The sequence below is a fragment of the Trichosurus vulpecula genome, chromosome 3 (genome assembly GCF_011100635.1).
Source record: "Trichosurus vulpecula isolate mTriVul1 chromosome 3, mTriVul1.pri, whole genome shotgun sequence".
NCBI classification, from domain to species: domain Eukaryota; kingdom Metazoa; phylum Chordata; class Mammalia; order Diprotodontia; family Phalangeridae; genus Trichosurus; species Trichosurus vulpecula.
The window spans coordinates 326,229,276-326,256,677 of NC_050575.1; the positions used below are offsets into that span (position 1 = coordinate 326,229,276).

Genomic DNA, 27,402 nt, shown 5'->3' on the forward strand with positions numbered 1-27,402 from the left:
GGGAGGTGGGCTTACAATCTGAGCATGAAAGCTAGACAAAGAACCGGGAAGTTGAGGCACAGAAACTCCAATTCCCATTCCCTTAGTTAATGATTACAACTGAGGTGACATCTATAAATCTGAAGGAGAATAGGATGAGGGGAGGGGGAAGACCCTCTCCATTCTTTACAGTAGAGAAAAACAGGTCATTATGACCCTATTCTTACTGAGCAAATCTTTAAACTAGAACCAGAAGAAAGAACAAAAAGTTTCAGGGTAAACTTTCCCAGAGGCTGAGCCATCAGACTCTCACGGCCTCAGAATTTTTCCACTTCCCTGTTTCTTGATTTTTAAACATTTCTTAGTATAGATATAGATATATTTATACGTATCTTCCCTGTGAAGTGTTCACATTTTATTTACCTCACACGATATCCTCAAGTCCTAGCTAAAGTCTCACCTTCTCCTGGGAGCTTTTCCCAACCCACCTGAATTTTCTTCTCTACTTAGCCTTTTTGCAGGTAGTAGTTTGCCTGCTGTCTTCCCCACTAGACCGTGAGCTCTTTGAAAGCACAGACTGTCTTAGGCCTTTCTTCTTAGCCCTAACACTCAGCAGAATAGCCGGCACACTGTAAGTGCCTAATAAATGCTTACTGACTGAAAGCGGGGACTACCTTTGGCCTTTCTTTGTAACACCAGCGCCTAGCACGTGGTGGGCGCTTAATAAGGAGATGTTTGTTGATTACTCTTGGAATCACTAACTGCTACCTCGACCCAACCTGAGGGAATGAAAGCCAGCCCAGCCTCGCTTTCCTTCCAGAACAAGACAACACAGCAAGGCCCCGGCCCGCACCAAGCGAAGAACAAAGAGACTTCTCAGCACCGACAAAGCGTCCCTTACGCCTGACCCCGCCCCTTCCATGCGTGGGGGCCTGAGGGTGGCGCGAGGAAGGTGACTCGAACCTGCCTTCCTCGTCACGCTCCTTTCTAAACGCAGTGAGAACCACCGCCCCGCCCGGAGATAACCGGGAACGAAGGCAGCTGATTTAATAACCGGTTTCGTTCTTCCCGCCCTCCCCAATTTGAGAACGATCTGCTCTCCACGCACCACATCAGGCTGCTCTGGGTTCCGGCGCGCTGCGGGCGCTTCTTGCTAACGTCACTGCAGGTGCCGTGCCGTGAGGCAGGACCCGTCTTCCCCGCCTCCGCCCTCGTCTGCTCAGGCGCCGGCTCTGCTTTCTGGAAGCTTCGTGGAGGCGTTGGTCGGAGACCGTTAGTCCACGGGTCGGACACAATCCGCGTCCATCCGGGGCTCTTGAGTCACGACAGAACTGCGCCGAGCCTGACTGACTATGCCGGAGAACATGGGTCCCAGGAGCAACGGGCCTGCCGGAGGTTCTGGCAATCGGGGGAGAGGCACTTACCAGGACCGGGACAAACCGGCCCAGATCCGCTTCAGCAACATCTCTGCCGCCAAAGGTAGCGAGCGCGGGGGCCGCGCCTGCGCTCTGCCGGCCGCGAAGGGCGGGCTGGGCCGGGCCTAGTTCGGTGGGTCTCTCTGGGCTGAGTGAGCTTCAGCGTGATGGCTGCCCTCGGGGAGTGGCTCAAAAGGGCTTCGCTGGGTTCCCCGTCGCCCAGTTCGGTCCCAGCCCCCAGCATGTGTCCACTATCAGTTCCCCTCCCCCCGGCTTGTCTCTCATTCCTTTTCAAGGCATCCTATTACCTACCCGGCATTTTCATAGATTCCCCGCACCCTTCTTTCCCACTCCCTCCATCTCCGCCCAGATAGCTGGAATGCTCTCCCTCTTCCTCTCCATCACCATTACCTGGACTCCCTCGTTTTCCTTCAAGTCCCAGCTCAAACCCCACCTTTTACAAGAAACCTTTCCGGCCCCTCAGTCTTTGTCCGTTTTCTCTCAAACTGCTCTGGGTTTATCCTGAGTAGTTCTTATTTGCATGTAATTGTTAGCACGTTGTCTCCCTCATCAAACTGTTAAAGGGATTGTCTTTTGCCTTTATTTTTATGTCCCCATCGTTTAGCACAGTGCCTGGCACATAGTAGACGTTTAAGTAAATGCTAGTTCACTGATTAGTTTTCACTAAGACTGTGGCATTCACCAAATTTCTCGAATCGATATTCTCCATTACAAAACATGGAGGCGGTGGCGGGCATCAGGATCCTCAGAGTCGCTTAGAATATCTGTGGCTACCACACCTCCGTTCTTTTTTGTTGAAGCCACAAACTTGCACTACTTGGGACTTGAAACTGATTGGCATTTTGTTAGTTCTTCCGTTTAGATTTGCAAGTGACTTTGGGGGTAGCACGCTACACTAGAGGATCATTAGAATACTAGATAGGAATCCCCACATCTCAGTAGGTGTATGAGTAAGGGCTAGTCATACTGTCCCGAACTTGTTGCCTCATCTGTAACATGAGGATCCATCAATCCAAGAAACAAAGCTAATACTATGTGCAAGACACTGGGTCAAGGACACTGGTGATACAAAGACAACGAAGGGAGATCTCTTTCTCGTGAGAGAGAGAGAACTAAATATATGTATGTGTGTTTGTATATCTACGTGTACATACACTAGTCTGAGAAGGGAGTGCTGTAACAGATTGGCAAAGACTTAGTAAATAGCATATGAGCTAAGCCTCGAAGGAAGCTAGGAGCTCTATTCAGGGGGATGTGCAGTAACCATAGTAATACCTGTAGTAGCAACTACATAGTTTCTGTGAGAGTCACATAAAGCCATGTAGTAAAAGAGCTGTAGAAATGAGCAGTTAAATAGACTACCATAAAGGCACAGTGAGGATGGAGAAAGCATTAACCTCTGCAGTATCTCCATCCAAGTATGGGAAGGAAAAAAATTTGAGGTTTTAATTAAATCACAATTAAACATTATCTTGGAAAGTCTAAATGTGAGCCTGGAGCTGGTCAAAATAGTATGGTTTTGTGTAGCTAAATCTAGGGCTTGTGGTTTAAGACTAGTAGAGGGATTTGTACTTGTGTGACATGCTGATTTAGTGTACAGAATATTGGATTCTAATCATCCAGAAACAAATTCTATTTCTGCCGTTAAGAAGTAGTATGACTTTAGTGCCCAGGTCCTTCCTTGGGCCTCATTCTTCAAATGTGGGAGGTACTTGAGATTAGAACTTTTAGCTCTAACATTTTATCTTTTTGATTTCTTAACTCTCAGTTCAGAAAAAGCTTTGTGAGAAGTATATAAATGTAACCTGTCATTAGTTCCAGAATCCTTTTTGTACAGGGGAAAGAATACCTTTTTACTCCCAGAAAGTGACAGAGAAGAGTTTACTTATTAGGGGAGGATTATTGCCTGTGAGAAGGAAAGGATGTAGTTTATCATTTCCTTTTCTTTCCTGTACCCCCTCTCCCTCATGATCTGAGAAATCATAAAATGATGGATACTATGGTACAGCTAATAGCCCCAAAGTTCCAGTGCATAGTACAATGTTGTGCATGTGGTAAGAACTCAATAGTTGTTTAATGAATGATCAGAAACTTAGAAAAATCAACATAAAATGTAATTTCATACTTACAATTAGATTTTATGTCTAGAATAAGATTAGGTATCTTACAGTTTTGTACCAAGTAAGCTGAAAGAGGTTCCTGCTTAACCACTTGTCTGAATATTTGCCTATTTTAAGGAGAAGATGACCAGAAGACTTTGGTACAATCAGTATATCCCAGTGGGCAGGTGGTACATTATTGCATATACCTTCCCCCATGGGCAGTTTTAAAAAAAATTTATATGTCTTTAGTTTATAGATATGTAAACCAAACCCTAAAGTTAACTTAATGACTTAGGCCTTAAAGTCTAGTAATGAAACTGGGGGATGAGAACAATTGGTCTTTGAATGAACTATTTACCTAATTGAGGGCTCAGTTTCCCTGATGCTAAAATTTACAGGATTTGTAAAGATTTTAGAACCAGAAGAGAATCTCAGAAAGACCTGTACCAGCTATGTAACTGAGCAAGTCATGTAGCCTTTCTGAGCCTCAGTTTCATAGTCAGAAACGTGAATGATAATATCTTGTAGGGTGGTTATGAGGCTTAAATGAGATAATGAAGTACCATATAGAATGACAGTTAATTAGTATTGTGCAGATGGGGAACCCAAGGCCCAAAACTACTTTACCAGATCACACAAAGTGGTAGGTAGTAGGGTCAAGATTTGAACCCAAATCTTTAAACTCTGATTCTCTTTTCCACTATGCCATTTCACCTCACCAATTAAATGGCATCAAACAACCTTTCAGTTCTGAAATTCTACATGCTTTAAAGATTGTCCACAAGAGGGATCATGGTATAATGGATAGAGAACTGACCTCAGAGCCGGGAAGACCCAGGGGCAAGTCATCTAACCTTTCAGTGCACTTTAGGCTACTCTAAATCTATAGAAGGTGCCAACTTGCATTGGCGGGAGGGAGTTTCCTCTTCTAGAAATTTTCAATACTAATGAAATTCACAAGACTGGTCCCCATCCCTTCTTAATTCAACTCAACACATAGTTATTAGGTGTCTGGTACATAAAAGGGTGCTGTACTAGACACCCAGTTGTTACAAAGGCAAAAATGAAACGTTGGCTTTGAGGAATTACTCTGCTTCATTTCAAGATGATTTTAAATGCCTTAGTTGGTGGGTCATATTTAGCTTCTCTGAAAGTTGTTATGCCTTCCTGACACTTGAGTTAGATGTCATAACTTTTAAAAGGAGGTGGTTAATAATGAAATAACTTGGATGGGGAAAAGTGACCTATAATAGCATTTTTAAAAATTAACATAATTTTTTAAAAAATTCCACATTTTGATGACACAGTCTCAATTCCCAATAAGCAGTTCTTTCCTCCATATTTCCTAACATTAAAAAAATTACTCAAAGCTGTCTAATAATAGGGATTATGACTGACAGCACAAGCAACTGTTCGTAATGACAAGGAAAGAAGCGTGTTTTACTTTGTCATTTGGAGCCAACATTGTATTTAATCTGAATTCCATTATCTTTTAGTGTTATCTTTATTTACATTGCTATAGTCTGCCTTCTCTACATAGTGTAATTTGTACTATAGCTAGTGTTACACTGATTCTTCTAACTAATTTCAAGCCGTCATGGATCAAAGAAAAGATTTTGTCCTTTATTCTAATGGAATAAATATTTCATTATTCCTGCTAGGGTGACTTCTCAACTATCTATGACTAAGTACAGTACTTTGATTTTTCTTGGTCTCTGAATATTGGTAACAACACCTGAGTATACCAGTAGTTTTAAAATTCCAAAATTCATTTGTTTTAAGATAGGAAGTAAAGAAAGCAAAACTTTCTAATTGGATTCTTAGCATTCTGATATTTGAAGAAAAGTAGAGTGAGTCTACAAACTTAGTTTTCCTATTGCAGTATTATAGAATAAATCCCAAATACTGCACATAGTGGCCTTACAATGAAAAGATGAAATAATGTTTATTTGGATTGCAATAAAGAGTGGTAAGATATCATATTTGTGCTAGGTGTACAATTTTAAATGTCAAAAAAAATATTTCTTACATTTTTCTCCTTTTTACAGCTGTTACGGATGCTATTAGAACTAGCCTTGGACCAAAAGGAATGGACAAAATGGTAAATTTTTTAAAAGATTTATAAAATACTATAATTGCTTACTAGGAAAGGGAAGCACTGTTTTTAAAGTGAAGATGTTTCATAAAGCTTGCATTAAGTGTTGGTGACTAATGACCTGCAAACCAAGTATTGAAATCATGTAATAAAACTCTGAGTCTGGAAAACCTATAAATCTGTACATCTTTGCCATTCATTCCTCTGCCCAGTTCCTCTCTCCTTTTCCAGTTTCATGATGGAAGCCTAATCCATCTCTCACATGTGCAAAGATCATAACCTAAATTAGAGCTAATTTTCAGCTTGCTGGCTTATACCATTCTTAGAAATAAATTATCTTTGGAAGAATTGGGAAAAGGAGTTGTTTTGCTATATGTGGGGATTCAATGACCTTTTTAGGGTATAAGCTTAGTAGTGAAATCTCTGAGTCAAAGGGTATGGACATTTTAATAATTTTATTTACTTTATTCTAAATGCTTTCCATTCTGGTTGTCCTGATTTACAGCTCCACCAACAGTGTACTACAATGCGTATCTTCCCACCACCCCTCCAACATAGATTATGATGTGAGGTGAAACCTCAGGGTTGTTTTGATTAGCATTCCTCTTGTTATTAATGATTTGGACCATTCTTTCTTATACTTGTTAATAGTATGGTTATTGATAGTTTATAATTCTTCTTTTGAAGACTTGATTTATGTATCCTTTGATCCAGATATATCTATTAGTATCAGTTAGGGGAATTGCTTTTGGAAGTGAAGCGGGGAACGGGGAATATAAAACTGAATATAGATAGATATGTTTTTAGAAATTTGATTCAAATATTTTTCCATATTCAGTCATATCCCTTCTTATCCCAGATGTATTAAGTTTGTGCAGAGGCTTTTCCATTAATGTAATCAAAGTTATGTTTTATATTTTGTAATTGCCTCTATCACATTTCTTATTTATTGCTGTGAAAGGTATATGATCTCTTAATTTTTTGCGATAGATCTTTATTATTTAGATCATGTATCTATTTTGAATTTATTGTGGAATATTATACATTTAGGACAGTTAGGTGGTGCAGTGAATAGAGTACTGGGCTTGGAATCAGGAAGACTTGAGTTCATATATGATCTCAGATGCTAGCTATGTGACCCTGGTCAAGTCATTTAATTTGTTTGCCTCAGTTTCCTCATTGGAGAAGGAAATGGAAAATCATTCCAGTATCTTTGCTAAGAAACCCTCAAAGGGTTTGCAAAGAGTTGGACATGAGAGAGAATGTCTAAAGAAAACATGATATGTCTAAGCCTAATTTCTGGCAGTCTTCTTTCTACTTTTCACAACAGGTTTTTTTTTTTTTAATCAAAGAGTTCTTTCCAGAAGTAATCCATATTTTCCTGTTGATTGAACAAGTTATTGAGTTCCATTCTTTCTGAGTCTCTGTTACCTAGTCAATTCCATTGATTTACATCTGTTTTTTAATCAATACCAGATGGTTTTGAGATCTGGAAGTGTTATTCCTTATTTTCCCAACCTTTTTTCATCATTTCCCTTTGTATTCTAGGTACATTGTTTCTCTGAATGAATTTTGTTATTTGATGATCAAGTTCTGTAAAGTATCCCTTTTGATTGATATAGCATTAAAATTGTAAATTAGCTTTGATAGTATTACTATTTTTTTTTAATTCAGCCATGAGTACTGAATATTTTTCCAGCCATTTAACTTGGGCTTTATTTCTTTAAGGAATACTTTGTAATTAAATCTATATAAGTATTTTGTGGGTTTCAGTAGATTGCCCCCAAATGTTTTATGCGTTTTTAGATATGTGGAATAAGATTTCCACTTCTCTTACTGACTTTTGGATTTTATTAATGTATGGAACTACTATTAATTTTTGAGGGTTTATTTTGTACCTTGCCACTCTGCCAAAGCTATTATCTTAGTACCTTTTCTGATTCCCTGGAATTTTCTAAGTAAATCATCATATCATGAGTAGTTTTACCTCTTCTTAACCTATATTTATATCTTTAATTTATTTCTTACTACTATTGCTAGCATTTCTAGATTTCCTTTCAAAAAACAGCAAGGAGAGTGGTTGTCCTTGTTTTACTCCTATATTTATTAGAAAGCTTCTACTATGTCCCCATTGAATATGATGCTTGGTTTTGGTTTTAGATAATACCTTTTATATTAAAAAAAAATTCCCTCTCTACCAATACTTTTTAGTATTCTTAGCATAAAGTGAGTGTAGTGCTTTGTCAGAGCCTTTTTCTGCAGCTGTTGATAGTCATGTGATTTTGGGACATTGTTAATATTATGTTGATTGTTTTCCTAATGTTGAACCATCCTTGAATTCCTAGTATAAGTCCAGTTTGCTAATAATGATAATTTTCTTGAATAGTTGCTGTAATATGTTTTAACAGGATTTCATTTAAAATTTTTAAAATCAATATCCAGTATTGAATCCTAAACAATAATTATGTGAAAGGAAACGATAATGATGAAGCAACATAACAAAATTTCTGCACGGGTGCTGGGGGGTATTGCGCCCTTATAACCATGCATTAACAAAATCAGAAAGGAGAGGATTAATGTTATTTTTTTTTTAAATTAGAGGGCTAAACTAAAATGAGCACAAAAAAGAGATATTGAACATAAGAAAAGAAACATACTGGAAACCAAAAAGAATAGGGCAGAAAATCAAATCAGCAAAAGAGCAAATGAACATACAAAAAAAAATTTATTTAATTTCTCTGAACTACTACACGTATGATAACGGAACTTGAGAACACAAGAAATAGAGGAATACCTTCAAAAATATAAAATATTTTAAAAGAAAACCAAATAGAGATCTTAAATAATACAGCCTCAGAAAAGGAAGTAAAACTAGTTGTAAAGCAACTATCAAAGTGAGGAAAAACTCTTGGTTAATTCCATAAAGTTTTAAAATAACTATCAGTGCTATACAAATTTGAGAAGTCACTCTTAACAGACTCCTTTTATCAAACAATTATAATCCTAATATCTGAATAAGGTAAGCTATAGATTAGTATCATTATTGAATATTTGAAAATGCCTCAGTAATAATGAGAAGTCAGTATAATAAATCATCATTTATTAAGTGCCTACTATATGCCAGGCACTGTGCTAAACACTTTACAAATAATATCTCATTTGATCCTCAAAACAACCTTAAGAGCTAGGTGCTATTATTATCTCCATTTTACAGTAGAGGAAACTGAGGCAGATAAAAGCTAGATGACCTGCCCATAATCACAAAGCTAGTGAGTATCTGAGGCTGATTTGAACTCAAATCTTGCTGACTTTAGGCCCAGTGCTCTTCATCCACTAGGCTACCTAACTGCCTCTTATTTACCAGTGAAATGTGGTGGAGAGACTCCATTTTTCTGAGCCTCAGTTTTCTAATCAACAAGGAGCTAATATTTCAAGTATGAAATAAAGGCTGGTGTGAAGGTGTTTGGGTGTTAAGAAATTGGATGCATTATACATAAAAGATAATATAGATGTTAAGCTTTTAAATATGAGTAGAACATTTTTGGAAACCAAATTAATGTTGACTAAAGAAATTTGTCTTTTTTGTTTTCTTTTTTCATTTCAAAAATTTCTAGATTCAAGATGGAAAAGGTGATGTGACCATTACCAATGATGGTGCTACAATTTTGAAACAAATGCAAGTCTTGCATCCAGCAGCCAGGATGGTAAATATAGTTTTTCTTTTATGTGACAAACTACTTTTTAATCTTAATTTAGACTTTAGTTTATAATTTCCATGACATTTAAGTATGGTGAATACTTACATCTTGTTACTTCAGTGAGTTTTGTTAGCATGAGCATTCTCTCCACTGACTCAGTATGTTCCCCTTTACAATTGGAGCAGTTAAAATTAAGGTAAACTGAGACACAAAGTTCTAAGCACCATCAATGTATTAGTAAAGCGTGAATTTACCAATAAATAGGATCTTAGCTTCCTCTGCAAAGCCAAGACTCCATATGAGGGGCATAGCTCTCTTTTATACTATGGTGAATACAGAACAAATAACAGGACTTCTTGGCAGGGAACAAGTTATGATTGGTTAAAAGAGCTCAGTATCATGAATGGCGAAATTAGTATGATTGGTTACAGAGTTGAGATGTGTGTGACAATATGATTGTTTGGAAATTGGGAATGAGGGGCTAACAATAACCCCCTCCTGTGACTTAGGTGTTCTTTGTTTCATTCCACCTGCAAGTTTAGAGACAGCGGACCAGACTTTTTTGGGTAGCAAACTAGATGCCCTTGAAGGATAGCTTGGTGGTACAAAGATGCTAGACCAGACCCCCTGCTGTCCACCTGCATTCCCAAAGGATAGCAGATTTCCTTGAGGCAAGAATAGAAGTGCTTAACAGGAGAACTGGATTTAATTTAATTCATTCCGGGCCAGCTGAACTTCTGAACCAATTTCAGACAACCATGATTTAGGGAGTTACCAGACAAAATCAATTAACTAAGGTCAATAAAAAAAAGACACAGAATCAGTCTGATCATTTCACAGTTCAGCATACTTTTAATATCTTTTTTTTTAATTTAATATATTTATTTTTCAGCATTGATTTTCACAAGAGTTTGAATTACAAATCTTCTCCCCATTTCAACCCTCCTCCCCACTCCAAGATGGCGTATATTCTGATTGCCCTGTTCCCCAGTCAGCCCTCCCTTCTGTCACCCCACTCCCCTCCCATCCCCTTTTCCCTTCCTTTCTTGTAGGGCAAGATAAATTTCTACACCCCATTGCCTATGTATCTTATTTTCTAGTTGCATGCAAAAACTTTTTTTTTGTTTGTTTTTTGGTTTTTGAACATCTGTTTTTAAAACTTTGAGTTCCAAATTCTCTCCCCTCTTCCCTTCCCACCCACCCTCCCTAAGAAGTCAAGCAATTCAACACAGGCTACATGCGTATCATTATGTATAACCCTTCCACCATACTCATGTTGTGAAAGACTCACTTTATTTTGCTCCTTCCTAACCTATCCCCCTTTATTGAATTTTCTCCCTAGACCCTGTCCCCTTTCGAAAGTGTTTGTTTTTGTTTACCTCCACCTCCATCTGCCCTCCCTTCTATCATCCCCCCTTTTTTTATCTTCTTCCTCCTTTTTTCCTGTGGGGTAAGATACCCAATTGAGTATGTATGGTATTCTCTCCTCAGGTCAAATCTGATGAGAGCAAAATTCACTCATTCCCCCTCACCTGACTTCTTTTCTCTTCCTACAGAACTGCTTTTTCTTGCCACTTTTATGTGAGATAATTTACCCCATTATATCTCTCCCTATCTCCCTCTCTCAGTATATTCCTCTCTCATCCCCTAATTTGATTTTATTTCTTTTAGATATCTTCCCTTCATCTTCAGCTCACCCTGTGCCCTCTCCCTCTCCCTCTCTCTCTCTCTCTCTCTCTCTCTCTCTCTCTCTCTCTCTCTCTCTCTCTGTATGTGTATGTATGTGTGTATACACACACACACACACACACATATTCCCTTCAGCTACCCTAATACTGAGGTCTCATGAATCATACACATCATCTTTCCATGTAGGAATGTAAACAAAATAGTTCAACTTTAGTAAGTCCCTTAACAATTTCTTTTTCTTGTTCTTTTCCTTGATTACCTTTTCATGCTTCTCTTGATTCTTGTGTTTGAAAGTCAAATTTTCTATTCAGCTCTGGTCTTTTCACTGAGAAAGCTTGAAAGTCCTCTATTTTATTGAAAATCCATATTTTGCCTTGGAGCATGATACTCAGTTTTGCTGGGTAGGTGATTCTTGGTTTTAATCCTAGCTCCATTGACCTCCGGAATATTGTATTCCAAGCCCTTCAACCTCTTAATGTAGAAGCTGCCAGATCTTGGGTTATTCTGATTGTGTTTCCACAATAATCAAATTGTTTCTTTCTGGCTGCTTGCAGTATTTTCTCCTTGATCTGGGAGCTCTGGAATTTGGCGACAATATTCCTAAGAGATTTCTTTTTGGGATCTATTTGAGGAGGCGATTGGTGGAGTCTTTTCAATTTCTATTTTGCCCTGTGGCTCTAGAATATCAGGGCAGTTCTTGCTAATTTCTTGAAAGATGATATCTAGGCTCTTTTTTTGATCATGGCATCTCTCCTGGATCTATTTTCCAGGTCAGTGGTTTTTCCAGTGAGATATTTTACATTGTCTTCCATTTTTTCATTCCTTTGGTTCTGTTGTATAATATTTGATTTCTCATCAAGTCACTAGCTTCCACTTGCTCCAATCTAATTTTGAAGGCAGTATTTTCTTTCTTTTGGACCTCCTTTTCCATTTGGCTAATTCTGCCTTTCAAAGCATTCTTCTCCTCATTGGCTTTTTGGAACTCTTTTGCCATTTGAGTTAGTCTATTTTTTAAGGTGTTGTTTACTTCAGTGTATTTTTCCGTATTTTTTTTGATGGATTTTTTTTCATGGTTTTATCGTATCCTTCTCATTTTTCTTCCCAGTTTTTCCTCTACTTCTCTAACTTGCTTTTCCAAATCCTTTTTGAGCTCCTCCATGGCCTGAGACCAGTTCATGTTTTTCTTGGAGGCTTTTGTTGTAGGCTCTTTGACTTTGTTGACTTCTTCTGGCTGTATGTTTTGGTCTTCTTTGTCACCAAAGAAAGTTTCCAAAGTCTGAGGCTGAATCTGGGTAGGTTTTTGCTGCCTGGCCATATTCCCAGCCAACTAACTTAATCCTTGAGTTTTTCAGCAGGGTATGACTGCTTGTAGAGTTAAGAGAACTATGTTCCAAGCTTGGGGGGATGTGCCAGCTCTGCCACACCAGCACTACTCCTTCCCCAAGAACCCCCAACCCGGACTGGACTTAGGTCTTCAGCAGGCTCTTCACTCCTGCTCTGATCTGCCACTTAATTTCTCCCACCAGGTGGGCCTGGGGCCAGAAGCAACTGCAGCTGTAGTTCTTTAGCTGCCCCGGGGGCGGTAGCAAAACTGCGAACTCCTTCCACTCCTGCAGCTTTTCCCACTAACCTTCTCTGTTGTCTTTGGTATTTGTGGGTTGAGAAGTCTGGTAACTGCTGCAGCTCACTGATCCAGGGTGCTAGGGCACGCTCCACCTGGTTCCTGGTCTGGTTGGTCCGCGCTGCCCATGCTGGGCTCTGCTTCCAGCTCTGTGCGGGGTAGACCTCACCCAGAGACCATCCTGGCTATCCTGGGCTGGAGCCCTGCTTTCCTCTGCTATTTTGTGGGTTCTGTAGTTCTAGAATAGGTTCAGAGCCATTTTTTATAGGTTTTTGGAGGGACTCAGCGGGGAGCTCACACTAGTCCCTGCTTTCCAGCCACTATCTTGGCTCTGCCCCTCTCAGCATACTTTTAAAGCTTCGGTGGCTAACAGTTGCCTTTAGGATCAAATGCAAGCTCCGTTGGTCAGCACCGAATGTCCTGCACAGTTTGGCTCCAGCCTATCTTTTCAAACCGAATATAGACTACTGTCCTTTATTCTTAGTCTAACCCAGACATCCTACTTGTTCACCCTACATGATGTCCTAATCTTTTCTGATTGTGCCTTTGCAAAGGCTTTCGTTTTATGCCTGCCATCTGGAGCACCTAGTTACCTTCAAGGCTTGGCTCTTGTGCCATCTCCTTCAATGAAGAGGTCTTTCTTGATTCTCCTCCAGCCCATGACTTTTTTTTTTTTTAATTTATGCCGTATTTACTTATTTGTCAACTTACTAATATTCTTCTACTATAAACTCCTTGGAGGGTGCTTACTTTTGTATTTGTATCCTCAACATTCAGCACAGTGTCTGGTGCATAGTAGCCACCTATATTCATTTTCATTAATTGATTCAAGAATCACTCTGGCTAAAAAAAAATCGCTGTGACAAACCTAGCTATGAGCTAAGTTAGCTCCTGAATAACGAGCATCTAGTCAGTGTCCAGGCCCCTATTCAAAACAGTTTCTTTAAAAATATGCCATCTCAGTGTCCATAATACTTTTAAACCCTCCGCTTCTTGATAGAAAGGTTTATTTTAGTCTTTTTGACTTCCATATTACAATGCCGACATTCATTACTTGGTGGACAACCTCCTAGGGACTGTCTTTCTTCCTAGATATCCTGGTCCCATTCTTAGATTTTCTACCTTGCTAGGACCTGCCAGAGCTAGTATTCTCTTGACAGCCTTTGAGAACACAGTTAACTCACATATCATGATGAAGCAAATAACTAGCCTTTATGTGGAGGAGTGAACATTCTAGAATCAATTACTGATCATGAAACATGAGATTCTATGCAGCTAGGGAAATATAAATTCTGCTATCTCGCTTCTTCCTGCCCCACTCTATGTGCCTCCCCTCCCCCGTTTTGCAGAATTTTCCATCTTAATGCTTTTGCTACATACCTTGGGGAATGAGGAGGGAGAAGGGGGGTAGGGTGGAAAGACATTCATTCCCTTGTGGAATTTTAAGTTTTCTAGAAAGGCAAATTTATGACACTATAGCATTAGATTTTTTTTTCCCTCTTAGGAACTTGTTTTTGCATTGGCTTTTAAATGCGACATAAATGCACATGCTGAAACCCATTCTAAAGCTTTATGTGTAGCCAAAACTTCATTAATCTTCCTAAGACTATCAAAGTACCTTAACAGGGCTGTTGACCTGTTACTTAAATTAGGTCTTAATGTGCCCTGTCACTTAAAATTAGACAACTTTCTGTATTTTCTTTTTTAGTTGGTGGAGCTCTCCAAAGCACAAGATATTGAAGCTGGTGATGGTACCACGTCTGTTGTTATCATTGCTGGATCTCTTTTGGATTCTTGTACCAAACTTCTTCAAAAGGGTAGGTTGAATTTGTGTTACTGCTAAGTAGTGGTTCGATAAAGATGATTTTCTGTAGAAAAGTTATTAGGCTTTATTTTGGAATAATGAGGTCTTTGTTAGTGGATAAGACTTTATTTTTCCTTTAGTAATTGTAGGTTGGTTTTTCTTGGAAAGAAACAATATAACTCAACCAATAATGTAATTTGCTTTTCAAAAAAAAATCAATGTCATTTTTAAAATAGTGTAATTGTAGCTATTAAAACAGTTTAACAAATGTGTAATAGTAAATAAGATAAAGTTCTAGTAATTAAATGACTGATTAACAACTTGAGTTTTAAACTTGACAGGGATTCACCCAACCATCATTTCGGAATCATTCCAGAAAGCTTTGGATAGAGGTGTTGAGGTCTTAACCAAAATGGCACAGCCAGTGGAACTGAGTGACAGAGAAACTTTGCTAAATAGTGCAACCACTTCACTAAACTCAAAGGTATGAAGAGTTAAAGACTTCTGGAATTGTGCCCTTTTGGTTTTGTTGAGGAATCCTTTCAGTGATATGAAGGCTGAAGAAATGGGCAAATCTTTCTTTTCTCTGTAGTTGGAGAGAAAACATAATTGTAGTTGTGGAGCAACATTTTAAGACTCTCTCCTTTGTCTTAAACCAGAAACACCTCCATAGACCTTCTTTAGGTTTGCAAGCTTTAAATGTCTTGTAAATGTGACTTTATTCTTGTTAATCATTCAGCAAACTCAAAGGTTAACATAGTAATGCTTAAAATTTTACTGAAAGTTTGGTAACCCCTAGCATCTTTGCATCTTCTGTTTTCCTATCTTTCCTGTTTTAACTCCATTCCTCCTCTCAGTGCCAGACCCATACATTTTCCTTGCTCTTTGGGCATGGGACCAAGACTGGATTGTGCCCATAATGATTGCCCTTTCAAATGTGCTAGAACTATCCTTCCAGTACCTTAATATTGAATGAAGCTTCTTGCTGTTCTGAAGATACTGGGGAATGCTAGTTGTGGGGCTGTGAGTGTCCAAAAGTAGAGTATATAGTCTGTGTTTGAAAAATTAAATCGTTAATCATGTTTTTGCTTTAAAAAAGAAGTTAACCCAGTATTGGTGAGAAACTTAACTCATCTGTAAATGTGGGAGGAAAATGTTTTTATAGTAAATTTTTTAAAATTTCTCCAAAACTGGTGTTTTTCTTTACATTTATCATTAGAGAAGATAGCGTTTATCTATAGTAAGCAGTTTTCCATTATGTTTCAAAGCTGACCTTTTTTAAATTAAATGCTTTTAGGTTGTATCTCAGTACTCGAGCCTGCTTTCTCCAATGAGCGTAGATGCCGTGATGAAGGTGATTGACCCAACAACAGCTACTAGTGTAGATCTTCGAGACATTAAAATAGTCAAGAAGCTTGGGTAAGAGAAATCTATACTTACTACGTTCATCAATCACAGTTAATGTTTCAGGGAAGCATGACTTGTGTGACAAAAATGGAATCAGGTAGTAGGACTAACAAATACTGGTTTTTTCCTCATTTCTGGTGGTTCTGTCATTGTGAAAATTCTGAATATCTTGATGGTAGATAGGAATTTGTTTTCTTAGTGTCATTATGTTAGAGGAATAAGATGAGAGATGCCTATGAGTGGGGCCGATGTAAATTATAAGGGTTCTGATATTTTTTAAAAGTTGGCAACTTGAGGTTTAAAACTTATGTTCTTTAATACTTTATTTTTTATTTTACTTAGAGGGACAATTGATGACTGTGAACTGGTGGAAGGATTGGTCCTAACTCAGAAGGTGGCAAATACTGGCATAACCAGAGTTGAGAAAGCTAAGATTGGTCTAATTCAGTTTTGTTTATCTGCTCCTAAAACAGATGTAAGTAAATCTGATTCTGATTGTTACCACTATTTGAATTCATAGATTCCTGAGCACCAATAAATAGGAGAGAACCTGAATCACCTCAATGTCTTTATCCTGGAGGAAGCACTATGTTAGTATATTTAAAGTTAGCATGCCAGGTAATCTTGTAACAGTGCCATACATTTTACATTTCCCAGAGGCATAATTTAAAAGGATGTGAAGACAAATAGTTGTCTGGAGCTTTCTTTCACCTTGTCTAATATGACAGACATAAGTAAAAACAAGTAGCTGAGTCTGTATCTCTTCCAACATTTCCACTCCTGAAATATTATTTTATTCATATGTATATGACAGTTTCCATTATTTTAACGGCTAAAAGGACTGTCCTAATGTCTTTTTCAGATGATCAAAGAAACTTAAGAGTTGGAAGATAATGTCAGAGGTCATCTGTTAGTCTTAATTTATGCCTCAATAGGGATCTTCTACAATAATTCCTGATGAATGGTTTCTAGCATTTTGAAGACCTCCCTCCTGAGAAAGCCCATTCACTTTTGTACAAATTTAGGACTTCAGTTAAGATGTTTTTCTTACATCAAGCTGATAATTTACCTCTCTGTAGCTTCTGTTCTTGAATCTCTAAGTTCTTCCCTCTGAGATCAAGCAAAACAAGTCTAATTTATCTTCCATGTGTCAGCTTTTTATTTAAAAATATCTTTCATGGTTGTCTTACTCTGAACACCATATTTTTGGGAATGTACATTTTATTGATGCCTTTCATTTTTTAGACCAATCATATCTTTATTATTAACCCTTCCTGTATAAAACCCTCACAGAAAAACGTTAAGTAAAACCAACAAAGCAATTACATCTAACAGAATATGTAAAACATGGTTCTCAGGGGCAGTTAGGTGGTACAGTGAGTACAGCACCAGCCCTGGACTCAGGAGGACCTGAGTTAAATCCAGCCTCAGACACAAGTCTTCCCATGTTTCTCTGAATTCCTCATACTCAGCATTTTTTATGGTAGAAAAATATTTAATCATAACCAACCGTTCCTAATATGTTTTTTAAAAGCTTAAAATGCACAATATTCATATTCCCTTTCTACAGATGGATAATCAAATTGTAGTTTCTGACTATGCTCAAATGGACAGAGTTTTGCGAGAAGAGAGAGCTTATATTCTCAATTTAGTGAAGCAGATTAAGAAATCTGGATGTAATGTACTCCTCATACAGAAATCTATTCTAAGGTAAGTGACATGAAATACATCTTATTTAAGACTTAAATACTTATTTGACTTTGCTTTCTAATTAGAACTACATACAAATATGTTAGTAGAATTTTGTGTAGTTATAATCCAAGATCCCAGGGCAGTCTCTATTCCATAAAACATTCCTGAGGTAAATTGTAAGGCAGTTCCTTTTTTCCCCATATAGCAGTGTTGCAGTCAGGGAGTTCTTTTCCCTGACCCTCATCTCAGGTAACTCAGTGCCAATAGTAAATCATAAAAGCAAAGCTAGAACTATTCTAACCTTAGGATTTAGGTTTGTGGAGAAGATTTGTATGATGCAGAATTCTTTAAAAGGTCATAAAAGGCTATCTCAAAATGTATTTTGATCATATTGACATGGCCAATGTGGGAATTTGTTTGATTATGCTTCTTTGTTATGAGGGTTTTATTTTTTTGGTTGTTTTTCCCTCCTCTGCCTCCCAGCCCCCCGAAAATTGGAGGGAGAGAAAATTAGTGCTTATTAACTGGGAAATAATAAATTTCATTTTAAAAACAGAAAATGTATATGCTGATACTTTTTTTCTCAGAGGTACATGAAATTACTACATTACTCCTAACAGCTATCTCATAGTACAGTAATCTGTTGTTTATTGTTGATAGTAGTGGTGGTTTTTCAGTACCTGCTATAAGTAACCCAACATCTATCCTAGTTTTTATCAAGTAGTTCTTATCAGACCTAATGAAAGCTAGTTAGAAAACAGAAAAGGATAACTATCTGAGAGAATCATTAATACTTCTAGAAAATTATAAACCCATGACGTAAAATCTCTCTTGAGTGATTACGAAAGCAAGTATAAAAATTACCAGCTGAAGGTACTGATTAATGAATGTTAATCAAGAAGCCCTTAGTAAATCAAATTTTATAGTAAAACCATGAACCTTTTAGGTGAGAAATGTTTTAATTAGTGAACATATTTAAGGAAATACTGTCTTATTCTTTAAAATAGAAGATGTATTTCAAGGTGTTAAAAGGTGTGAAGAAGAGAAAAGAGGCAGTGGGTGAGAACCCTTTTTAGAAGTTGACAAACTTTATCTTCATCTTCTTGATGTTATACAGAAAGTCAGATATCCAGTAGTGCCCAAGAGCATTTGGAAAAATGTGACGGGAGAGGGAGCTAGTTCAATGGCAAGACTGATAAGTACTTAATACAGTTGGAATTCAGCTGGCTTCTGAGCAAATACGCATAAAGGTACACAGTGATTACAAAATATGAGCGCTATAGAGAAAATCAAGTCCAGAAGACAAAAATTGGCCCTGTAGAAAGAAGTGGTATTAGCATACTTTGTAAAAAAGATTTATTCTTATTTTAACAGAATGCCCCAAAAAAGAGAGAACATTTTCATACACAAAGTAGATCAGGAAAAGAATATTGTATGTGAAACCACATACCTATTACATGTCTCTGGCTTAAAGAAAGTATAAAATAAATTTATGTTCTTTTCAAAGTTGTCCTGCTTCTCTATTTGCCTCTAAACTTCTTTACTGCTAGCTTCCCCTAAATAAAAAGAGGAACAAACATAATCCTTTTAACAGGTAAGTATGGTCAAGCTAAACAAATCCACACGTTTGCCGTGCCCCTAAATGCATGTTTCCTTTTGCTCCTTGAATCCATCTTTCCTCTAGCAGAAAAGTAACATGTTTCATCATCCTTCCTCTGTAGCTTTGATTAATCATTGCATTGATCAGAATTGCTAAGTCTTTTTAAGATTAATGTTCATTTTAAACAAATTGAGGAAAGCCCTGATAATAACTGAGCAAGAGGACAATTTAGGGATTGTCCTTTAGGTTTCAGTTTTAGCTTTTAGTAGGGCTCAGAGGTGAAAAAGAATATGATTATAAAGCAAAGGACATGATGGGCTCTCTAGACCAAGGTGTCAAACAGATTTAGAAAACCACAAATTAACATTATGTTGTATTTTTATTTATTTGATTAAACAGTTCCCAGTTACATTTTAATCTGGTTTGAGTGTTTACAAAATTTGACACTTCTGCTCTAGACTATGTATTGATGAATTTGGAATTCATGGGGTTTTATCCTATTTCTTCATAAATACCATTACATGAGGGGCAGCGAGGTGGCACAATGAGTAGAGCACCGGCCCTGGAGTCAGGAGGACCTGAGTTCAAATTCGGCCTCAGACACTTACTAGTTGTGTGACCTTGAACAAGTCACTTAACCCCAATTGCCCTGCTTTCCCACCTACAAAAATAAATACCATTGCATGAGACAACCAAATGCCTCATGAAATATTTTGTGGAGCCTGGGTAAAACCAGCGTAGCAAGACTATTAAAATTACTAGATTTAATTCCCTCTGCACATCATACATTATCTAAGAACCTCATATGGGAGAGCTATGTGACAAACTGGATAAAGCACTGGGCTTGGAATCAAGAAGATCTCATCTTCCTGAGTTCAAATGCAGCCTCAGACACTAGCTCTGTGACCCTAGGCAAGTCATTTAACCCTATTTGTCTCAGCTGGAGATGGAAAAGGCAAACCACTTCAATATCTTTGCCAAGAAAACTCCAAAATTGGGTCATGGAGAGTTGAACATGACAGAAACAACTGAACAACAAGAACTTCATATTTAAAGTATTAGCAGCTAATGTTAGATGATCAAATAATTATGTGATTCTTGGCACCCTCTACCTTTTTCTACCACTCTGTCAACATCATTGCAAAATGTGGAGGAGTATCACCTATTACTGGGTGCCATTTTGTATTCTCTTTCATAGTTTTCCTTGAAAGATGTAAAAACAGCTATTTTTGTTCTGCAACTCCAGTTATTATCACATGAAGAATGAAACAGCGAGCTCACCTAAGGGCTTTTGCACTGATCATCCTCCTTGACATTGGCAGAGTCCAAATCAAAGAGGTATTACTTATGAGTGGTAGATGCTTCTCTTGAAAGAGGACATTACACTGATTGCATTAAACCCAGAAATATTGTAAAACCTCCTAAACGATGTCCTTGGTGAGACATACATATATCTTGGACTGCCATTATGTGTAGACAGTGAGTTGAGCTCAGAATTGAATAGGAATATGGGCTAGAGTGCCTTTGGGAACCCCAAGCTTCTCCCTGAAATGATGATTCATCTTTTCCAAAGTCCCTCTGGTCCTGTGAGACATCATATCTGAAGAGTTACCACTCAGAGGTTAGTGTACAGTTGTGTGGTAACTATGAACAGACACATTACAGATGAAGACTTAGGTAGAAGTGGTATAAAGGTATTATCAGAGCAATGTATAATTGAGGGGGATGGCGGAAAGCTGGGTCCTTTGCATAGGAAGGACAAGTGATGAGTGGACAGCCTTCATTCTCTGGTGTTATCCATACATTGACAAAAGAGAGGAAGGCCTTAGCACATGGGTAAAGCCCCTCTCTAGTGTGAGTGTGTGTAATTATAGTGAGATGTGCATGGATCGTAATGTACATTATTGTAGAATGTACCCACATTAATAGGGGCAGCTAGGTAGTGAAGTGAATAGAATGCTAGGCCTGAAGTGAGGAAGGGTCTGAGTTCAAATCCTACCTCAGACACTAGTTGTGCGACCCTGGGCAAAACATTTCACCCTGTTTGCCTCAGTTTCCTCATCTGTAAAGTAAGCTGGAAAAGGAAATGACAAACCTTGTCTCTGCCAAAAAAAAAAAACCAAATGGGGTCACAAAGAATCAGACACAACTGAAATGATTAAACAACCTACATGAATGAAATACCAGACATGTCTTGGTAATAGTAGTGGAATAGCAAAGGAATTCTAACACCCAAGTTATTTTCTCTTAAAAAATTTTTTTCTTTCCAATTAGCTTTTTATTATCTGTACTATACTTAGTAACAATTTAGTGTTGCAAATCTGACCTTTTTGACAGATAGTTAAAACAACCGTTAAATGAACAAGTAAATTACCTGCTTAACTGCTTGGTCATGACAGTAGTGGTGAAAGAAAATGTTGTAAAGCAGTTGAACAGAATAGAGCTTTCTTGTCACATGGACAGGATCCCTGATGGCATTTCAACTTTGGGCTTGTTCTAGGGATGCTCTTAGTGATCTTGCATTACATTTCCTAAACAAAATGAAGATTATGGTGGTTAAGGATATTGAAAGAGAAGACATTGAGTTTATTTGTAAGGTAAGCAGTTTTTTTGAACGCTTATGAAATGAATTCATGAGTGAAGTTCTGTACTTTTGTAAACATTGTGTTTTGTGATCCAATTTCTTTTATAGACAATTGGAACCAAACCAGTTGCTCATATTGACCAGTTCACTCCTGAAATGCTTGGCTCTGCTGAGCTAGCAGAGGAGGTCAACTTGAATGGTTCTGGCAAACTGCTCAAAGTAAGCATATAATTAAATTTGAATTTGCTAGCAGTTTTCTTCACCCCACTAGGTAGCTAACAATGCTGCTTATTTGCTGTAGATTACAGGTTGTGCAAGCCCTGGAAAGACAGTTACTATTGTTGTTCGTGGATCCAACAAATTGGTGATTGAAGAAGCTGAGCGTTCAATTCATGATGCTTTATGTGTTGTTCGCTGTTTAGTAAAAAAGAGGTAATGTATTTTGTCAGTGATAATTTAGTAAATGGTTTCTATGTACTTTGGCCATGTGTTTATATCTTCATATATTTATACATACATACATACACTGTCCCAAAAGTTTTAGTGTGGTTTTATGTTAATCTGCATTGGTAAAGGATCTTCACCACAAATTCCCTAAACTGATGAAATCATAGGTCTGGATAAAACAAATTTGCTATTATTGAGTAGTTACAAGTAGTAAAATATTTGAAAGATGTTCTCTTAATGTTCGAACAGTTGTCTTTCTGGAAAATTAGCCATAAACCTGTCTTATTGATTTCAGAGCACTGATTGCAGGAGGTGGTGCTCCAGAGATTGAACTGGCCTTGCGTTTGACTGAATATTCACGCTCTTTGAGAGGGATGGAGTCATACTGCGTCCGTGCTTTTGCAGATGCTATGGAAGTCATTCCATCTACTTTAGCTGAAAATGCAGGCCTTAATCCCATTTCTACTGTAACAGAATTAAGAAATCGACATGCTCAAGGAGAGACCACTGCAGGGATTAATGTCCGAAAGGTAATAATGGGTTGTTTGTTTTTTTGTTTTTTTTTTTTGTCAGCCAGCAAGCATTTATGAAGTATTTCCATTATGTCAGGCATTGTGCTAGACATAGGGGATAAAGAAACTAAAATGAATAATCCCTCTTCTCAAGGGGCTTCCTTTCTATTTGAGGAATAATGTGTATGTATGTACATAGGTAAGATGTACAAAGTAAGATTTTGTGGAGGGTGGCACTAACAGCTGAGAGGGAAATTCAGAAAAAAGGTGCCTCATGTAGGAGCTGGCACTTGAACCGAGCAGTGAGCAAGGTGTGCCTGGCGAGATATAGAGAAAGGAGATGGAGGTGATGTATATGGAATAGCCACTATGCCAGTTTGGAGGGGAATTGTGTAACATATATATAGAAAAGATAGCCTGGAACTATATTGTAAAGGGCTTTAAGTGCAAAAACAAAGGAGTCTGTATTTGATCCTAGATGTAATAAAAAGCTGGAACTGTAGGATTTTCACTTAGGCAGCTGTGTTAAAGATGAATTCAAGAGGGTAAAGAAAGACTTAAGATAAGGAGGCCGTTCAGGCTGTTGCTTGCAGTAGCCTTAAGAATTGATGAGGGCCTGAAATAAGCCATTGAGTAGAAAGAAGGGAATGGATAGGAAACATCCAGGTAAAATTGACAGAACTTCATGTTGAGGAATTGAGGAAGACTGATTTTACTTCAAGCAGTGTACTTGATAAATAACACAAGTACTCTATAAATTGGCCCTTAACTTTTTGTGTGCTAAATTTGCAAAACTATAGACAACTCAGAATAATGTTTTAAAATATGTAACATGCAAAGGATTATACAGGAAGCCTATTTTAATTGAAATAGGACTATTGCTATTTTGTCACAGAAAGTTTTCAGATCCTAGGTTAGGAACCCCTGATATGCATGCTTAATTGTTTCTGTAAAAGCTTCAGAAATAGGTATAGTATTCTTTATAAGAACTAATTAGGAAAGCATGTGTGAAATAAAAATAGATTCATCCTGATGTAGCTAGAGGGAGTTTCTTTTGGAATGAATAGTGAGGTAATGTCTGGCAAAGCCTAAATTTGAGGAAGTAACTACCGAAACCTGTCACAGAATGGTATAATGCAGGATTCCTAACCTCCGGGATCTAAGTAGTTTACCAGTAAGACATTATGTACATATGAAATAAATAAACTGACAGTACAAGGCAGTATACCTTGAATGGTTAATAGGAGCCCTGTAGCTGAAGATTATTGGGCCAGTATAGGAGGGGGTGGTCTTGTTAAGAGCAATTAGGTGGCATAGTAGATAGACTATTAGACCTAGAGTCAAGAAGGCCTGAATTCAGGTCTGAACTTAGGCACGTCTTTGCTGTGTGACCCTGGGCAAGTCTCTTAACCTCCCTGTGCCTCAATTTCTTCATCTGTAAAGATAATAATGGAACCTACTTCCCATGGTTGTTACAAAGATAAAATGATATCTTTTCTTAAAGATGCTATAAGTAACTATTGTCATTACTATTGAGAATATGTGGCACTTGAATGAGGTCTTGAAGTATGGGTAAATCTGGAGGCAATACTAAGAGGGCATTCTAGTCAAGGGAAATAAAAGTATAAAGAGTGAAGTTGTGTAGGCAGGTTACATCACCTTTCTGATGCTATCTCCTTATTTATATAATAGGGATAATACTTGCCCTATCCCTCTTACAGGGTTGTCATGAGGAAAATACTTTGTAAACTTAATAAAGTACTGTATAAATATGAGTTATTAATAAGGTTCCAGCTGTGAAATGGAAAGGTTGGTATGAAATTTTAGACACAAAAATACATGGAACTGGATAAAAAGACCTGCCCAATGATGAATGTATTCTATTTAATAATATCCATAACATAGAAAATGTTCTTGGAAGAAAAAAATGCGAAATCAGTCTTTCCCAGTTTAAATGAAATACTACCAAGGCATCTTAGAAAAGAACCTTTTAGAATTTTTTTTAACATTAGACTAAAGAGAAAATCAAATTCAGTTGAGCTTTGCTAAGGGAATAATGTAATAATTTAATAAATGATAATTTGATAAACAATTTAATAATTGTTTTTGTTGACATGTTTGTTAAATAGTATACAGTCTAAAAAAATTTAATTTCCAGGGTGGAATTTCCAACATTTTGGAGGAGCTAGTCGTTCAACCTTTGTTGGTGTCAGTCAGTGCTCTGACCCTAGCTACTGAAACAGTCCGAAGCATTCTCAAGATTGATGATGTGGTAAGTTTCAGATTATATTTTTCTGACATAAATTCACATTTAGAAATTGAGGCATTTTGAAAAATAGAGTAAAACAGGCAGGCAAGTGAAGTGCTAACCAAAAGTTCCTGAGAAGTTCCATTTATAGCACAAGAAAATTTGATTCTACATGCAGAATGGAATTTTCCCTAAGTAGAAATACAATTTCATTTCTACTTACGAAAAAAATAAATAAGAGGTTACTATTTCAGTCCTTATTTAGAGGCTGGAAACTCATGCAGATCAGTCAGTATTTTGTAATTACTTGTCCTTTGGCCATTTCCTTTTAGTAGGTAAAACATTTTAGTGATTAGAGACTTAATGAACTATGAGTCTGGTTTCTCTGCAGTTTCAAGTGATACCAATTATAACTAACTTTACATCGTTAACATTTTTTAATGGTTCACAAATAATTATTCTATTAGGGATTGAAATTAGCTTGTGCTATCATCGAGTGGTTTTAACAAGGAGAAGTTGGTTTTTGTTGAAGAATTTTAAAAGGCACTAGACCTTGAACAGTGACCATAAGAGCAATGTTATTTGGCTAAGTAGAAGGGAAATAAGATTACTGAGCTAAAGGTGAAGAATATGTGATCTGTGTATAACTGAGAGAAAAATGAACAGTTGTCAACCCTTGACAATATGTTTTGGGTTCCTTCTGGCATTGGGCATTTGTGTCCATGTGATTTTATCAGAAATGGGTAGTTGTCATTTATTTTGATAATTTGGGGCAGGTTCCCTAATAATGTCTTCTAAGACCTTTCTCTTCTCATCAGATATATAGCTACCTTAGTACCAGCAGGGAATCAACACTTCCCCATTTCTCCTATCCTCTCTCTCTACCTCTTTTCTATCCAGAGGGAGGAATTTTTTCATCTGATAACTTCTGTGGCTTTATTGTATCATTCTTTGGAGGACAAATAGCTTCTTCCTCAGAGCATCTAGCTCCCTCCTCTTCAGGAAGAGCTTTAAATTAATTTTTGAGCTCTTAACTGTACAGCTGGCTGTCTGTCTTCTCTGGAAATGGATGATTGTCCCCAGTGCGGAATAGAGGGAGCTGGAACAAAGGAAGGTTGACAAGTGTGGGGCAATGAGGACAGAAAGGGATCTGAAAAACATGCCATGTAAGAAACAAAATAATTATAACCATAAAGCCCTTTGTACTCTAACTCATCTGATTGTTAAAGCTGGCTAGATAATACAATTATTTGTTTTCCCCCAGAGGGAAAAACCAGAAATGAAGGTGGAAGTGGCAGTAGCAAATTTAGGCTTCAGGTCAGCCATGGTAGTAGTCACTTTTCTGGAAGTCTTCGGTTATTGGCTGGATGATCATTTCTCAGCTATGTTCTAATGGGAAGTGCCTGTGAGAGTACAGCTAGTTCTGCTCTAACTTGACATTCGCTTCTCAAAAAACACTGTGCTATGCAACATGAGCAATAAAAAAACATGGTCTTGTGGGGAAATGGGGTTAGAGTCACAACACTCAAATTTCATCAACATATTTTATAAAGGTAGGAACCTAATGCAAACAGTAGCACAATTTTATACATGTTAAATGATTTAGTTAAGAAATACATTTATAATGGCAGGATCTATAGGCTCAGGCTGCTGCTCATAAGGACATGCACCCCAGATCCCATGAGCTGGGCTAGCAAAATGTCATGGAAGTTGGGCAAGCTGAAATTCCAGCCTGAGAAACGAGAGGTCATAGCAGAAAGTGGAAAAGGCTTGGACTAGCCATCCTCCACCTCCAGCTACTGCACCAGAAGATGCACACTACATTACCTTGAATAAGACCTGAAGCTTACTTGTGGAAATGAGCAACTAAAAAAGCTCATGAGTTACAATGAAGCAGTGTAGTTTTCTGCATTCTCACCCATAAGCCAACTTTTATGCTCAAAATGTTCCCTAATGAATCAGTCTTGGAGCAAATTCTAGTTTTCAAAACAAAGGTTATAGCATAACTAACTGTGGTTGGATTAGATGACTCTAAAATTCTGTGATTCTGAGGTTTGATGTAACCTGCCCAAGTTACACGCAGAGTTTCAGAGCAAGGACCTCTGTGTACAAACTAGCATTCTTCCTGCTATATCATGATAAACCCTTGCAGCTAAATTAGAAACTCAAAGTATGGTTGCAAGGAGGTGATTTGACCAGATATTTTAAAATTCCTTTCTAACTCATAATTCTTTGATTCTAGGGTTTTAAACTCTTAATATAACTTTTCTCTTTAGGTGAATATTCGGTAATCTTGTTGATAGTACTTCATCTGTCTGGTACAGACATGCATTGTGCAGCTGTGGTGGAACAGTATTGCCCTGTGGAACACTTAGTAGTTTGGAAGACTGTTCTCTGAGTTCTTACACCTTTGCTTCCAGTTGTCATCCATCTGAAAACTGTCAATACAATCTAATAAAAATAGTAAATATTTGGTTTCAAGAAAGCA

The 27,402-nt window shown here is 37.7% G+C and overlaps 2 protein-coding genes across 2 annotated transcripts in view; one reads left to right on the forward strand and one right to left on the reverse strand.

The window, feature by feature from the left end:
• Nucleotides 1-1,201, reverse strand: part of COMMD1 (copper metabolism domain containing 1) — a 257,435-nt gene extending 256,234 nt beyond the window's left edge. Inside the window, exon 1 of the mRNA XM_036750049.1 lies at nucleotides 1,088-1,201. The gene's annotated coding sequence lies outside the window, so the exon portion shown is untranslated. The remainder of the gene's footprint in view (nucleotides 1-1,087) is intronic.
• Nucleotides 954-27,402, forward strand: CCT4 (chaperonin containing TCP1 subunit 4). The gene is made up of 14 exons (XM_036750045.1): nucleotides 954-1,458; nucleotides 5,566-5,618; nucleotides 9,227-9,316; nucleotides 14,329-14,437; nucleotides 14,766-14,908; nucleotides 15,722-15,843; nucleotides 16,174-16,306; nucleotides 17,402-17,541; nucleotides 21,624-21,720; nucleotides 21,816-21,926; nucleotides 22,009-22,139; nucleotides 22,450-22,684; nucleotides 24,825-24,938; nucleotides 27,191-27,402. Exons 1-14 carry the CDS (start codon nucleotides 1,332-1,334, stop codon nucleotides 27,203-27,205), a joined length of 1,620 nt encoding a protein of 539 aa, XP_036605940.1. The 5' UTR covers nucleotides 954-1,331; the 3' UTR covers nucleotides 27,206-27,402.

Excerpts from the sequence above, each read along its gene's own strand:
- CCT4 (XM_036750045.1), top strand. The coding sequence starts at position 1,332 with ATGCCGGAGAACATGGGTCCCAGGAGCAACGGGCCTGCCGGAGGTTCT. Across the intron at positions 14,438-14,765 it reads TACCAAACTTCTTCAAAAGG|GGATTCACCCAACCATCATT; the intron begins GTAGGTTGAATT and ends TAAACTTGACAG. Across the intron at positions 21,721-21,815 it reads ACATTGAGTTTATTTGTAAG|ACAATTGGAACCAAACCAGT; the intron begins GTAAGCAGTTTT and ends TTTCTTTTATAG.